General features: G+C 46.4%; 1 protein-coding gene across 2 annotated transcripts in view; it reads left to right on the forward strand.

Moving 5' to 3' along the window:
* The first annotated feature begins 10,629 nt into the window (after positions 1-10,629).
* Positions 10,630-16,709, forward strand: part of RAD23B (RAD23 homolog B, nucleotide excision repair protein) — a 38,133-nt gene continuing 32,053 nt past the window's right edge. The window contains exon 1 of one of the 2 annotated variants that reach the window (XM_069880326.1): positions 10,630-10,746. In XM_069880326.1, the coding sequence (XP_069736427.1) occupies positions 10,681-10,746 (66 nt within the window). In that variant the 5' untranslated portion in view covers positions 10,630-10,680. The remainder of the gene's footprint in view (positions 10,747-16,709) is intronic. The other variant, XM_069880327.1, reaches the window with a different exon arrangement.

A 16,709-nucleotide genomic window follows, 5' to 3' on the forward strand; every position in this document is an offset into this window, starting at 1 on the left:
CGACACTGTCAAATCACAGATATAAGCAATGGGCTTCCCCATCTGGCTGCGTTATTTGCTATTCTAATGTCTCATGCAATAATTTGCATCATTTTGGAAATATTTAGGTAAGTGGCCTGTCCATAGCTGCTCTTCAGAATTATAGGAGACCTACATGCAACTCCTGGCTTCCATTCATACTTGTTATTACAGCACAGGCAGGAACAAAGGCAGGACAAAAGATCAAACAAATTCTAAAAATTAAAATAGCTGGCAAAGGATCTGCACTCTGAAACACTGCAAAATTGCCCTCGAGCAACAACAGTCCTTGATAATACACCCAGCCATCAGATAACGGTCCTCAGAGACACACAGTGGCAATCATCAAACCTAAACCGTTTTTATTCCCTTCCCTTTCAACTGTCTAGCACTCCAAAGAAACCAGTGATTAAATAATGAAACTTTTCACCAGTGAAAAGATGTGTGCTTTTCCAAATAAACTCTTGAAGCATACATAATTCAATACTTTCTTCTCCTCAATGACAAGTAGTCTTTACACAGATTTACAAAGTTTAATTCTGGTTCCCAGTCAACAGCCTCTTCCAGGCATTGACACTGATGAGCTAAGCTTCCAGAGCCAGTAGCCGTGACTGTTACAAGCCTAGATGATCTCCTCTGCTTTAAAATGCTTTGGGCAACATGCACTATGCAGCCTGATATTCAGCTCCCATATGGCCTTTCTTGGCAAACCTCACATCCTTAAGTAGCAAAATGACACTGATATGATTGCAAGAGAGCCTATAAACAAACAAACAAAAATGTGTATGAAGGGGTTGGATTCCAACTGCGGGCACAGCACTGGAAGCAGTGATCTAGGCATAGCTCTTGGAGGCAGCATGTCTTGCAGCCACTCCCTGAATTGAGATTCCTCTCCTCACACCTTGTCCCTTGCTTCCTCAACAAATGGGGTAAAATGTTCTAGCAGTGTTTTCAAATTAGGAAGTTCATGTATTCTCTATAGTTACTGCATCTAAATCTCTGTACAGAGAAAGAAAAATCATATGTTTTGCTATTGAACTAGAAAATTTATTATCTATTTAAGGAAAATTCACCAATTAGAGTCAGTTGAGAAATATTTTGTGAGTTTCCCCATGCCTGGTACTGGTTTTACAGATGGAATATATCAACTAGGTATTCCTAACCCAATTCCTACACCCACATATTCAGTGCAATAAATAGGTAAGTATGCCAAGATGATAGTCTAAAGCACTTGCCATGCTGTTCTTCTGTAGTGAATTCCCAGTATTCCTGGCAGATGTCTGAGTGCCAATCAAGCTAAAAGGTTAACAACAAAAACGCAATTGCCCTCAAAATAAAGGATCCCAAGTGCAAATCCCTACTTAAAATAAATCTCAGTCCCCTTTTACCACTAAAGGCTGGGTTTCAATTTGATCTCATACTGACTTTAAGTCAGTGTGTATGAACTACAGGTGCTTCTGTCCAGACTCCACTGCTAATATCCATGTCTGAGTGCTGATGGAAACCCTAATGGGAATATTTCTAGGTGTGGTGCTGAAAATGCATGTGATCATTTCTCTCATCCAAGGGAGTACCACTGCTTTGGTGGGGGACTTATCTGAGTATGAAGGTTCCAGTTCATTTTGATGACTTTTTTCAGCTCTTGAGGCATTCAGAAGTGAGAGGTCACCAATAAACCCAACAAAAAGTAACATCCAGACCCTTTTCTGCCTGCTGCTGGTAGTGGCTGAATTGGTTACAACTGCTTTGCTGCAAGTTACCACTGCTGCAGTGGTCACTGCCTAATACCTCACACTCTAGTAAGCTGATGAACCTGTGCAGCTGCTCTTGACTATCATGACAAATACAGTGTGAAGCTGCTTCAGGGTTGTCTCATGCAATAAACAAGAATGACTGTGGAAGGTTGGTAGCAGTTTTAGACCTCAAGAAAAGCTCTGCATTATTCCTGCAGTGAAAGACATAATGCTGCCAACATGAGACAGATAAAGCTCCTGAGTGCACACAGGATTAGATTAAGGGCGAATTAATTTATACCGTACCAGTTACAGCAAACTGGAATCTACGTACCAGTTCACCTACTCCAGAGATGGGCTTGAAGCTGGTTTAGCCTTGCCAAAGGTGCATTGGTGTTCTCTGCCACTACACATTACAGAGAAAGCAAACAGAGAAAGCTTTGCATAATGGCGCATGGAAGGGGAGACCAGTCAACCCAATGGAAAACCTCTCCCTAATGGAAAAACAAACACTACAACCTAGGACACCTCACACCAATTCACGCCAATTTAGTGTCAACAGCCAATGGAAAATGCATGCTTTCAAAATATTTTTCTGGGATAGGTCACTCATTGTGAACGTTGCCTTTTATTAAGGGTATGAAGAGTGCTCTTCATGTGACCACCTGCCAGTCAATCTATCTACTGCTTTCCCTCATCTCTCCATAACTCATGTTGCTCCATTTGATCCAAAGCCTCTCCAGACTGTGCTGCCCTTCTGGAGACCTTCCACACATCTACTTAAGTAGCAGCTCTTCTTAACCACCATCACAACTTCAAAATCTTGCTTCTTCCTCCCACATCCCTACTACTGCTCATCTGGCGGTATCCAGCTCCACAGGCATCCACACAGAGTACTGCCCTTTGCATGATGTCCCCACCTCAGTTCAGAATAGCCAATGCTAGCTGTTTTCTCCACTTTCAGGGCCTTTTGCAGGCAACGTTACTGTCCTCATTGCTTCTCACTTGCTTTTGAAAAGTCAGCACTTGCCTCCAAAAGTTCTGAAATGTACTGCTATGAAAGTTCTGCTTTTTTGAAAGCACCTTTTCATTCCTTGCTTCCTTGGATTGTCATTTCTTTGGGGTGAAGGCTTCATACTTCTAATCTGCCATCAGTTCTAATATCTGGGTAGGACTTGTGAAAAAATATGGTAATGCTAATCACTGACTGATGCGAGTATTTTCCTTGATGTTTGCCAGAGAAACCACAGGGCCTTTTACCAAAAGTAACTGGAAAAACTGTAGTAACACAAATGCGGATTTTTTTTTTTTTGGTGTTTGAAGAGGCAAAACTCACATAATCCGAGGTGAAGACAGGCAGACATGTACACGCTGATCTTGTTTTGCACAGCCCCGGACAATGCTGTCAGGTCTAAGGGTCTCTAACAGTGAGGATCCTCAAAGCCAGGAGCATGCTCACAGCTTTGAATCAGTATTTGTAGTCAGAAAATTCACTCAGTTATGAGATCTTATCCTAAAATGTTTGACTCTCTAAGCAGGCTTCTGCCTGGTGGATTTCATGCAGTGCAAGGCTTGCAGGTGTTATTTTCCCAGGCTGGTAGGCATATTATACTGCTGCTCATAATTTTTCTTGCGCAGCTTCTTCCTTGTTTTTCTCTTTATGATAGAGTTTTTCTCAGACCTCAATGCTGCTCTCTTTCCATGACAAGTAACTGACTACTAGTGAATTTTTCATAGCCTTAGGGATGCTCTTTTAGCCCACACCCATGTTTCCAAGGTCTTTGCTATTATTTTCTACTTGAACTGCACATTGTAACATGAGACATCTTTACAAAGCTTGTTTTCACAAAGAAAGTTCTCAAAACAAATCAACAAGCTCAACAGACCCTGCTCCTCTCACAAAGATAGCTAAGGACTGTGGTCTGCTACCAGCAACAGCTCTTACTGGGACACCAACAGCTGAGAGATCAGGTCCTTGCACACTTGCTGTAAATAAGCAAGCTTGCATCACACCTCTTTATTGTCTTAGCTGCCAGACTCTCCTTCCATTAAATGCAGCATTACTGAGGGAGACATAGGAAACAGACTCCAGCTGGTAGCTACTGTGGCCTCCACAGCAGGTACAAACATTCTGATACAAACTACTAGGAGGACCCTAAGCACTGGGTAACCCAGTTAGAAAGGGGACAGCACTGACTCATATCCTTGTCTCCGAGTGGTTTACATGCACACATATTTCCAACTTCCAGACGCACTGTGGTTATGTAAGGAAACCTGGCTGCAGGGAAAGGAAAGGTGCACCGGATGCATTTATACCTTCCACTGATCTTTCCTACCACATCATGGCTTCACTGTGTTTTCCTCCCCCTCTGCAAGAGCCAACTGTAATTAATGGGGTCACCCAGTAACTTGAAGAACATGAAAACATACACTGCCATTTAGGAGACTGTAGTTCATAGAATCATATAATCACCAGGCTGGAAAAGACCCATCGGATCATTGAGTCCAACCATTCCTGTCAAATACTAAACCATGCCCCTCAGCGCTTCGTCCACCCATCCCTTAAACATCTCCAGGGAGGGTGACTCAAACACCTCCCTGGGCAGCCTGTTCCAGTGCCCAATGACCCTTTCCCTGAAAAATTCTTTTCCTAATGTTCAGCCTAAACCTCCCCTGGTGGAGCTTGAGGCCATTCCCTCTTGTCCTGTCCCCTGTCACTTGGGAGAAGAGGCCAGCACCCTCCTCTACACAACCTCCTTTTGGATAGCTGTAGAGAGCAATGAGGTCTCCCATCAGCCTCCTCTTCTCCAGGCTAAACAACCCCAGCTCTCTCAGCCGCTCCTCATAAGACTCGTTCTCCAGCCCCCTCACCAGCTTTGTTGCTCTTCTCTGGACTCGCTCCAGAGCCTCAACATCCTTCTTGTGGTGAGGGGCCCAGAACTGAACACAGGATTCAAGGAGCGGTCTCACCAGTGCTGAGTACAGAGGGAGAATAACCTCCCTGGACCTGCTGGCCATGCTATTTCTGATACAAGCCAAGACAACTGAAAAGAGTTGAACAGGAGAAAGCCGAGGTGTCACGAAGTTGGAGTAACTGTGGCAGGGAGATCAAGTTACTTGAAAATGAAAAAAACAGGAGTTCTGAAAAAAAAAAAAAAGAAAGAAAAAAAGAAAAAATAGTATTTTCTGTATGCACTTGTCTTGAAAATCTCTAACTTTTTGGCTTCATTTCACATCCCTTTCAAGTCAGCTCTGCAGGGAAGAAAAAATCATGGCCCCCCCCCCCCGCAATTCTATTTGCTCAAAGTTCAAACAAATGATTAGGATAAACTTCATCTGTAGCTGTTCACAGTCCTTGGAGCTCATTTCCAGCTATGTTGAGGCTTTTACAAGCCCTAACAGCTGAGCTGAACAGCCACCATGTAAACAAACCCTCACCCCTCCACAAACAGTTTCATATTGTAACCAAAACCCACAAAAATCAGAATAAGTAGTTCACATTTAACACATTGAGCAGAAAATAGTAGTGAAACTCACACAACACCTCAGTTACTTTTATTTGCACATGAAGCTCAACGCTTACATATGCTGGACTGATGAACAAAAATTAAAAAAAACCCCACTTTTATCTGTAAAGTATAGAATTAGATCTGGTATCAGGCAACAGTGAAAGTGAACAAGCAGCGTATTTTAAGTTGTAGTCACCCATGCAAAAAATAGCAAGTGATATTTGATCTCATGACTCATTTTTTTTTTTAATGCCTCTCCACGCAATGCAAGCAAATTATTCTGTGACACCAAGAATGCTGGATTCGTACAAGCAACAGTCAGCAGTTTCCTTTTGGTTCTGAAAGTCTTAAGAGGCTTTGGCTGTGTAGCAGCTGTGTGTCAGAGCCTGAGGTGGATGCTAGCAGAGGTAGCACCACCAGCCACGTGCACAATTTAACACAATCCTGCCGGGAGAGGTGTCTCCCACTTCCCTTTGCATTACAATGCAGCCTGCAGGCTCCTGCTCTGCCACTGGAAACTGTTAAGAAGCCAAGTTTAATGAGTTAGAATATGTCTTTTTGTGTGGCGTATTAACAGGCACGGACTCAGCTTTCATTTCAAGCTAAGACCAAATTTATTGTTACAAGCTTTTATTTATACCTTAGTGAAAATATCAGCAACAGTCCTGCAAGTCCTTCATAAAAAAATCCACAGCATGTTCTTCTCCTTCCAAGCTCCTCATGACCACTGTTATTGTTTTCATGCCTTCTTGTTTTTGCCACTGATGTTGATTCTTCTCAGGCTGGAGGCTCGCTGGTTATCAAAGCTCTCTGCACTCTTGCTCCAGAGGCCCAGCAGCACTCGTGGTCATTTTTTGCTCAGCATCTCTTCTGACATTTTTGTGACAATGTGACAGAGCAGAACTTTTGAAGGACTTACAAAATACGACAAAATTTGAGATTTAATTACATACCGGTACTAAATTAGTCTAAAATCACTGTGGTAAAATAGACTTGCTAGGCCTTGTGGATGGCAAAGAAAGCAGCTGGCAAGAGGGAGAGACCAGCAACAGACAACTGCATCCAGTCAAACATATAGGTTGGATGGTGGTCTCACATTCATATAAATCAAGTGACACCTGGGGTGAGATGGAGGTCCCACAGCCTGGTGTTGCTTCAGTTAAGGGCAGAAACACCCCCAAAAGCTCCCTGGCTTGAAGACATGGTGAACTGCTGAGTCCCAGCTTCTGATGACGCAAGCAGCCTTGCCAAGGGCCAATCAACACATACTAATTGACGGGGTCACACCTCATCAAGAGGTGCCAAGAGGTTTTCAAAAGGTATAAAATTGATACCTTGAAAATCTCTTCTCTGGGGAATGAAAAATGACCACCTTATCTGATGGACAGGTCAGTGGGCCTGGACCTCTCTTCCTCCACCAAGAAGAAATGTCTTGCTAGGAATTGCACGCTTCTAACTCTGTCAAATGTCTCCCTGGGAAAATAACTACTAACTCGAGTTTCTTATTGTTACTTTCTTTATATGTTAACTGTTAACCAGTTATAACTGTTTAAATGCTAATGTAGCAGTGAATTTATCAAGGCAATCCCGAATTACTTTTAATCTGTCACTTGAATTAAATTACTTAATGCCTCCAGCACTGTGGAATTGCCTCTCTGACAGGCATTGCTGCAAGTGGCTGCCCAGTTTGGGCTGTGAACTGCGCTTATTAGCACCACGCACACCAGTCTCTACGGAGATTCTCACAGGTAAGGGGATTCTGGCTTTTGGCAAAAATGTGCAGAAGCACATGCACACATAACCCTTTAGTCATAAACTGTCAACCTTGTGACACGATGGGAGGGTCTCCTTAACCACCTGCAAGAATCTCACCTATTTAATGGGACAGTCACCATCCTTTTTTGCAGAGATAGCCTTGGTTACAAAAGAAACGCACTGTATGAACCCATACTTCCTAAGAGAAGAGATGATAAGGAGCTATGGCAGGGGTCTCTTTTACTGCCATAGCTACCTCAACTTTAAAGGTTATTGTGGCAGGGCTCTCTCTTCACTACCACAGGAGAACCAGAGGAAATGGAGGTTAATAACTCATCAAAGGTTAGCACTAACTACTGAAACCACCGCTGGTGAAACTGAGGCAATACTGCACCAGTACTTGTGACAAGGAAGTAACCTCTTAGGCTCCCTGTTTGTATCTATGCATGGGATCAAAGTGAAGCACAAATGATAATGTAGAAAAGATGATAAAGACTTTAGAAAAAACACCCAACTTTTAAGCATTAGTTACAAAGCCTGAGATGGCAATGGCAGAGAACCTGTCTAAACATTTGCAGTGTGTGTGTCATAAGGTTTGTCACAATTTTGAAAAGGCATTCAGTCTTCATGAAACTTGTCCTTGGTGTAACAATACATCATTATCAACTTCCTAGAGAAACCACACTGGAAATGTGCTGTGGTGACAGGTAAACTTCTTTCCTAACATGTTGGTTGAGATCTCTGTGCATCAGTAAATGCTGCTAATGAACTGTGCCCACGCTGAACATCTTAACAGCATCACTGTGGGGAGAAACTGGGCACGAAGCATCACTACCCACTGCATGTACAGGTGCCAACAGAGCAGTCTGTGCCCTTCGACACACAGAGGAAAGGAGCTGGCTCGCTTAGCAGTACAGCCACCTCTCAACAACACACATGCTGGTGAAGAGACGTGGAAGAGACCCAGCTCCTGATCACTGCAGCCCTGCCAGTGGAAGAGGTGAATACATGGCCTCAAAGACTGCAATACAAAAAGTAGTTACTATTACAAAAAAAATGGAATATTTTGATTTAAGCTAAAGCAGAGTTAAGCTTCATCTACGTAACTGCATTTCCTAAAAGTCAGACAGAACATCCCTCTGACAGTATGACTTTTTTTCCCCCCAGTGTTTTTTCAGACACTATTCATTCTTCGGAGATGGTAACATCTTAAGTACAATGTGTGCTGAAGAGATCTCTTCTTCTGTAATTGCCTGTTTGCAGAATTTCCCTCTCTCAAATGCAAGGTCAGACACAGAGCTGGCTCCAAAGCTCCAAATTATAGAATCACAGAATCATAGAATAGTTTGTGTTGGAAGGGACCTTAAATATCATTTAATTACAATGGCCCTGCCATGGAGAGGAACACAGTCAACTAGATCAGGCTGGCCAAGGCCCCATCCAACCTGGCCTTGAACACCTCCAGGAATGGGGCAGCGACAGCTTCCCCAGGCAACCTGTGCCAGTACTTCACCACTCTCACAGTGAAGAAATTCTTCCTTATATCAAGCCTAAATCTGCCCCCCTCCAGTTTATACCCATTCCCCCTTGTCCTATCACGAGAAGCCTTTGTGAACAGTCCCTCCCCAGCTTTCACATAGCCCCATTCAGGTACTGGAAGGTTGCTGTAAGGTCTCCTTGGAGCCTCCTCTTAGCCAGGCTGAACAAGCCCAACTCTCAGCCTGTATGGAAGGTGCTCCAGCCCTCTGATTATCTTTCTAGACCTCCCCTGGACCTGTTCTAACAGGTCCACATCCTTCTTATGCTGAGGATTCACACAATTCTCCAGATGATGGGTTACAAGAGAGGTACAGAGGGGCAGAATCACCTGCCTCATCCTGCTGGCCACACTTCTTCTGGTGCAGCCCAGGATACGGTTGGCCTTCTGGGCTGTGAGCGCACACTGCTGGCTCATGTGAAGCATGTCATCAATCACAGAATCACAAGGTTGTAAAAGACCTCCAGAATCATCGAGTCCAACCATTCCTATCAGCCACTAAACCATGTCCCTGAGTACGTCATCTACTCGTCTGTTAAATACCTCCACGGATGGTGACTCAAACACCTCCCTGGGCAGCTTTTCCAGTGCCCAGTGACCCTTTCTGTGAATTTCTTTTTTTCTGATGTCCAGCCTAAACCTCCCCTGGAGAGGCTTGAGGCCATTCCCTCTTGTCCTGTCCCCTGTCACCTGGGAGAAGAGGCCAGCTCCCTCCTCTCTACAACCTCCTTTCAGGTAGTTGTAGAGAGCAATGAGGTCTCCCCTCAGCCTCCTCTTCTCCAGGCTAAACAACCCCAGCTCTCTCAGCCGTTCCTTGTAAGACCTGCTCTCCAGCCCCCTCACCAGCTTTGTTGCTCTTCTCTGGACTCGTGCTTCTTGTGGTGAGGGGCCCAGAACTGAACACAGGATTCGAGGAGCCGTCTCACCAGTGCCGAGTACAGAGGGAGAATAACCTCCCTGGACCTGCTGGTCACGCCGTTTCTGATACAAGCCAAGATGCCATTGGCCTTCTTGGCCACCTGGGCACACTGCTGGCTCATGTTCAGTCACTGTCAACCAACACCCCCAGGTCCTTCTCCTCCAGGCAGCTTTCTAGACAGACTTCGCCTAGTCTGTAGCACTGCACAGGGTTGTTGTGCCCCAAGTGCCGGACCCGGCATTTGGCCTTGTTAAACCTCATCCCACTGGACTCTGCCCAGCGGTCCAGCCTGTTTAGATCCCTCTGCAGAGCTCCCCTACCCTCCAGCAGATCCACGCTTCCACCCAGCATAGTGTGATCTGGAAACTTGCTAAGGGTGCACTCAATGACTCATCCAGGTCGTTGATAGATACTGAACAGAATTGGACTGAGCCCTGGGGAACCCCACTTGTCACTGGCCTCCAGCTGTGGTTAACTCCATTCACTACCACTCTTTGGGACCGGCCATCCAACCAGTTTTCCACCCAGGAGAGTGTGCGCCTGTCCAGGCCAGAGGCTGACAGTTTCCTAAGCGGAATGCTGTGAGAAACTGCATCAAAGGCTTTACTTAAGTCCAAGAAATCAACAGCCCCAAGTCCTTGTCCACAGGGCGGCTCTCAATCACCTCATCCCCCAGCCTGTACTGAAACCCTGCACTTGGCACTGTTGAACCTCGTGAGGCTCTGACAGCCCCACTCCTCCAGCGTGTCCAGGTCCCTCTGGATAATATCCCATCCTTCTGGTGTGGGAACTGCACTGCTTAGCTCGGCGTCACTTGTACCGTCACTACTAAGAGAAGTGTTGTTAAGTTCGTAACAGCATTGCCTTTGGAAAGTCCTTGTAAAGCTGCAGAAGACGCCCAAGATTTCTGGGAACACGTCTACACCCGCAGTGAGCGGGCAACCCTCCGGCCGCGGCGCGCTCACCCCCCCGCCCTCCTCGGCGGGCCGGGCCCACCACGCACGCCGAGCGCATGCGCGGCGCCGGGCCGGGCGGGGCGGTGCGCGCGGAGGGTCACGTGGCCTCCCCCGCCCTCCCCTCCCCACCTCCCCTCGTCGACTCCTCCTCCTCCTCCTCTTTCCCCTCATCTTCCTCCTCCCTCCTCCTCCTTCTTCCTCTTGCTGCCGGGGACGCGGGAGCGCGGCCGCCGCGGTCGGCCCTGCAGCCGCCATGCAGATCACGCTGAAAACGCTGCAGCAGCAGACCTTCCGCATCGACGTCGACCCTGAGGAGACGGTGGGGGGAAGGGGGGAACTCTCCTTCCCCTCCCGGGCCGGGGGTGGGGAGGGACGCAGGACGACACCCCCTTTTCCAGGGCTCTCGCCGGAGGAAAGGGGCCATGTCGGCCGTCGGGGAGGGGAGAGTCCCGGGAGGCGGGAGGGAAAGCGGCTGCGCCCCGGCAGAGCGGAGCCGGGGGTGGGCTCAGACTGTTGCTGCCTGGAGCTCGGGGTCCCGCACCCGCGGGGCGAAGCCGCGGTGCGTTTAGACGGGGTCAGGACCTCGTGGATGTCCTGGTAGCATTCGGTCCCTACGCTTTCCAGCCTGGGAAGGAAATGCTGGGGCAGTTGTTGGGCAGAGGTATGTGCGGTTTAGAGGTCTGCTCTCAGGGGCGTCCCTGAAGGCTTAGGTAGGTGTCTGCGGTGTTTGGTGAGGGTGGGTGGTGACGAGGGGCTTTGCTTTGGGTGCGGGGTGACCTGCGGGGGCTAAAGTGCGCTCGGAAGGGGACGGACTGTGGGTGAGGTTCTGCTGAGCGCTGCAGGGCGACGTCTTGTCTCCCGCAGGGCAGGCGATGGGATGTGGAGTTTGGAACTAGAGGATCTTTAAGGTTCCTTCCAACCCGAACTATTTTATGATTCTATGATTCTATGATTTTGTGTGTGCTGAGGTCCATCAGAGGTGGTCTCAGCTTGCTGTCGGGTTACAGTGTCTGTGCGTCTTTATGTTTGTAAGGCTGGGAGGGATGAGAGGACTCATTACAGTTGCTGGTCAGTATTTTGGGTTGGAGGGCTGGAGTAACTCCCATAAGAGAACAGGCTGAGAGAGTTGGGGTTGTTCAGCCTGGAGAAGAGAAGGCTCCGAGACTTTACAGTGACCTTCCAGTACCTGACATGGGCCTACAAGGGAGCTGTGGAGAGACTGTTTACAAAGGTTTGCAGTGATAGGGCTAGGGGCAATTGGTAAAAAATGTAGAGGGGCAGATGTAGAGTAGACATAAGGAAGAATTTCTTCTCTGTGAGACTGGGGAGGCACTGGCACAGGTTGCCCAGGGAAGCTGTGGCTGCACCGTCCCTGGGGGTGTTCAAGGCCAGGCTGGATGGGGCCTTGGGCAGCCTGATCTTGTGGGAGGTGTCCCTGCCCATGGCAGGGGAGTTGGAACTAGGTGATCTTTAAGGTCCCGTCCAACATTAACTATTCTATGATTCTATGGTTCTCTCGGCACGTGTGCATCTGCTGAAAATCCCTAGGGAAATAGAGTGGTCTGAGATGAGAAAAAACAACTTACCTGAGTTTGCACAGTTGTTAGTTGCCTTCTCGCTTGCCTGAGCATGGATGGTTGCTGCTGATAGCTGAGTCCAGACATCGCTGTGGCCTCCTTGTGAAATATTTGAGGAGTTTAGAGTTGAAAAGTGTGTCAGCAGCAGCATTTCACATTGCTTTTTGTCAATGAAACTCTGGAAACTATAGAACATTGCATCTGCTCTTATAAAGTCTGTTGGTTTATCGTTTTCTGCTTCAATCTTAGGAAGAATAAAGGATGGCAGTTAAAAGTCTGACAGAGTTCATTTAGTTTAAGGGTGTGGCAGAGGGAGATGGCAAATGTCTAGCTGAAGCATGTGTTAGTAACCTTCAAGGATTTAAAGCCTTAGTCTTTACTTGTTACACAGCAAAGCTCTCTTTTCATCTTTTTGCCTATTCTCTGTATTCAGTAAGGTCCTGGGAAGTAAAATCAAGGTGAGTACTGGGGGAATTTTACCAGTCAAAACCCTCACCAGCTTATGAGACAGCAAAATGCATGATCTGGAAGTTGGATTATGGGAAATTAGACTACACTTTCTGTTTCTAATTGTACTTGCTACAGTACTTCAGTAACTGAATGGAATGCTTCTCATGAGCCTCATGCTTTAGGATTTGGCTAGGAGTGGGTGATAAGATAGAGGAAAAGCCTTGGTTTTAAAGTGACGGGGTGAAGCCTTGATCTGAGTAGCTGTAGACGTGAAAAATATATTTAAATTTCTGTGGTTTAATTTTTAGAAAATGACAAAGAAATTCTTGTTGAAAGTGTTGTAAAACATAGAGCACTTGATCCTTTAGTCAGAAACCAGGCTTGTTAAAATTGGAAGGTGCTTTGAAGTGTCATCTGTTAGGAAGGTGTTTCACAAGTCTATTTGAAAGTTCTCAGTCTGATTTTAAAAAATACTAGTTTTACAAGAGTGCACCGGTGTCTTAGGTTAATTGTCTAACATCGTGAAACAAATGTCTGTGTTTTGCAGAGTTCAGGAAACATTACTTGTAGTCTTTGAACCGTATGTGTGAGTTTCTCTGCTAGATATAGGCTTGTTTACTTGGAGCTGTGCCCTATACTCTGACAAGGCCAAAAATCACCTACTTGCGGTAGTCCCAGAAAACCCGTTGCTCTGAAATCAGATTCTTGACCTCTGAAATTGGTTTCTGGTTCTAGTAGTTTCTCCCCTTCTTCCTAATACAAAATTAATCTGAAGAGATTCTATGTTAAAATGCAATTCTGTCAAGAATTTATGCTTGTAACTGAAAGCTGTCTTTAATAGTAAGGATACTTAAACATTTCAGTGAGAATCTGAAGCGGCGCACTTCATAATAATTAATTAGGCTTTTTACAGCTTTTATGTAAGTGGCTGATTTTTTTTTTCCTGCTTAATCAGGCAGTTGAATTTCAAAATTCAAAACATGCTTTTAATAATGTGACTTCAGTTTTGGTTTAGTTGTGTTTTAACATATTGGCACACTGAATATTTTGACTGACTGAAAAAGTTGAGGATATTTAGCCTCAGACCCTGTTATCTGAGAAAGCTTATTAGCAAGTGGAGAAGTTCTTGCAAGCATGGCTGATTTTTTAAGTTTTGGGGCAAAAACTTCTGGAGACCACGGGGAATCAACGTTGCACTCATCAAGCTCTGTAAAGGGGTAGATTTGCCACTTGTAAGCATTTCTGTGGTTTGAGTGAAGCAGTTCAGTATATCAGCATTTGCTTTTAACTGGGATAAATGATAGGTGTGCATTTATCTACTGTTTGTGTTGTTGACTGTAACTGTGTTAGGAGTTAATAGTAAGCCCTGTCTGAAACATGCAAACCGATGTAGGCGCATGGCACATCTCATTTGAGATGATAGTGATGACGTTGTAGGCTTATAAATTGTGTGCTTCTCTTGCAGTTACCACAATGTAGACATGAAATAGGGTTTTAAAAAATTCATCAGAATTGTCTAACTTAACTTTCTTTGAAAGTGAAATACTAGTTGAAAGTAAGCCTGTCCTGTTTCTTGTTCAGCTTCCCTGTGCCTTTAATCTAAAAACCCGATTGTCAAAGTGCAGAGAAGTACAATGAATATTCAGGATGTTTGTACTCATTTTGCCACAATATTTGTCAGGTGATAGAAGTTTTCGAATTTCGGTGTCATGCCATAATGTTTGAACACAGGGGAGTGCTTGTTTAACATTGTGTCAACGAGACACTTAGTTGTGGGAGTTTGAACTTCAGTGTGGTCCGGTACATCCTTATATAGTTTCTGCTTTATTTTTAGACATGTGTATGGGGTTTTTGTGTGCTCATGTTATAGAATCATAGAATCACCAGGTTGGAAGAGACCCACCGGATCATCGAGTCCAACCATTCCTATCAAATACTAAACCATGCCCCTCAGTACCTCATCCGCCTGCACCTTAAACACCTCCAGGGAAGGTGAGTCAACCACCTCCCTGGGCAGACCCTTCCATTGCCTAATGACCCTTTCAGTGAAGAATTTTTTCCTTATGTCGAGCCTGAACCTCCCCTGGCGGAGCTTGAGGCCATTCCCTCTTATCCTGTCCCCTGTCACTTGGGAGAAGAGGCCAGCACCCTCCTCTACACAACCTCCCCTTCAGGTAGCTGGAGAGAGCAATGAGGTCTCCCCTCAGCCTCCTCTTCTCCAGGCTGAACAACCCCAGCTCTCTCAGCTGTTCCTCGTAAGACTCGTTCTCCAGCCCCCTCACCAGCTTTGTTGCTTTTCTCTGGACTCGCTCCAGAGCCTCAACATGCTTCTTGTGGTGAGGGGCCCAGAACTGAACACAGTATTTGAGGTGCAGTCTCACCAGTGCTGAGTACAGAGGGAGAATAACGTCCCTGGACCTGCTGGTCACGCCATTTCTGATACAAGCCAAGATGCCATTGGCCTTCTTGGCCACCTGGGCACACTGCTGGCTCATGTTCAGTCACTGTCAACCAACACCCCCAGGTCCTTCTCCTCCAGGCAGCTTTCCAGCCAGGCTTCTCCGAGTCTGTAGCACTGCACAGGGTTGTTGTGCCCCAAGTGCAGGACCCGGCATTTGGCCTTGTTAAACCTCATCCCACTGGACTCTGCCCAGTGGTCCAGCCTGTTCAGATCCCTTTGCAGAGCCTCCCTTCCCTCCAGCAGATCCACACTTCCACTCAGCTTAGTGTCGTCTGCAAACTTGCTAAGGGTGCACTCGATGCCTTCATCCAGGTCATTGATAAAGACATTGAACAGGGCTGGACCCAGCACTGAGCCCTGGGGAACCCCACTTGTCACTGGCCTCCAGCTGGAGTAAACTCCATTTCCCACCACTCTCTGGGCCCAGTCATTCAACCAGTTTTCCACCCAGGAGGGTGTGCGCCTGTCCAGGCCAGAGGCTGACAGCTTCTCAAGGAGAATGCTGTGAGAAACTGTATCAAAGGTTTTAGTGAAGTCCAGGAAGATACATCCAAAGCCTTTCCCTCATCCAAGAGTCTAGTCACTTGATCATAGAAGGAGATCGGGTTAGTGTCAGATTATGCCCCATTGATGCAGAAAGCGCCTGGTTTTTAAGTTTAGAAATTTAGGTTAGGCACTAAGCAAAGCTGTAGTAATTACTTGGGGAATGTACTCCAGCAAAAATTAAGCAGGATCCAAAGGGTGTGTATTAAGGAAAAAGTGAAGTTTGGCATATATTACATTTTTTTAGATAAAACAGGTGTACTGCAGGGAAAAAGATGCTACTTTCATTTTTCAAAAGACAGTGTCATAGCACAGAACTTGTATTTTTTGATTAGTAGGGCACATAATTGTAGGGCACATCTTGGTTTTGTAACAACAAGGTGGAACATGAAAGGGAATAGATTTTTAATGTGTACATGGGGGTTATCTGCAATAAAATGACTAGCTACTTTCATTCTCTTCATACAGTGCAATGATAAATTTCAGAATTAGGGCAGAGTATTGTCTGAATGAATAGAGTAGTATTTGTGAAGTAAAGCAAATACTGTTTGTGAACACACAAAATTTTATTAGTTGTATCTGTTCAGTGTAGTGAGAGCTATAGTAAAACATCCAATAAAACAAAGGAGATAGGCTTTAAAACTATGTAGACTTTCAGTACTTTACATCAGTTCTTGTTCTGTCTGAGGCTATGAAGGTTTTGAAAGTATTTTCATTGTATTCCTGGTAATTTCTGGATGGCACCGTCATTGCTGTGGCAAGATCCAGGGCCTGGAGAGAGCTCTAGCTGTTGACCCAACTGCGGTTTTGTCAGTTTGTGGGGCAGCCTCTTACTGGTGCCGCTGGGGTGGCCTCTTGTTTGGTGGAGAAGTGGCCTTGGAGCCACTGGCTTTCCTCTTCGGGGCTCTCCGGGGCCCCCCAGGGCAGCGTTGGCTGCTCTGTCTGGGAGCAGAGGGTCCTACTCCAGCCTCCTCTGGTTCCTCCCGTGGTGTTTCTTGCTCCCCGTTGGCAGGAATGAGTGCGGAGATGGGGCTGCCGGGACGCCCGTGGAGGGCAGCTGATGAGCTGCTGGGGAGCTCTTGTTCCTCGGACGCGTGGGGGCCGTTAGCAGGGGCTGCAGCGGGGGCAGGTGACCCTGCCTGGGCAGCAGTAGCACTGGGGGCGGCTGCAGGGCTGCTCTCCGGCTCCTGGGTGGCACGGGTGTTCCTGGGGCCTGTCTGTTGTTGGGCCTCCTGGCGGCGCCGGCCCAGG

Source organism: Phaenicophaeus curvirostris, chromosome Z (assembly GCF_032191515.1).
Source record: "Phaenicophaeus curvirostris isolate KB17595 chromosome Z, BPBGC_Pcur_1.0, whole genome shotgun sequence".
NCBI lineage: Eukaryota > Metazoa > Chordata > Aves > Cuculiformes > Cuculidae > Phaenicophaeus > Phaenicophaeus curvirostris.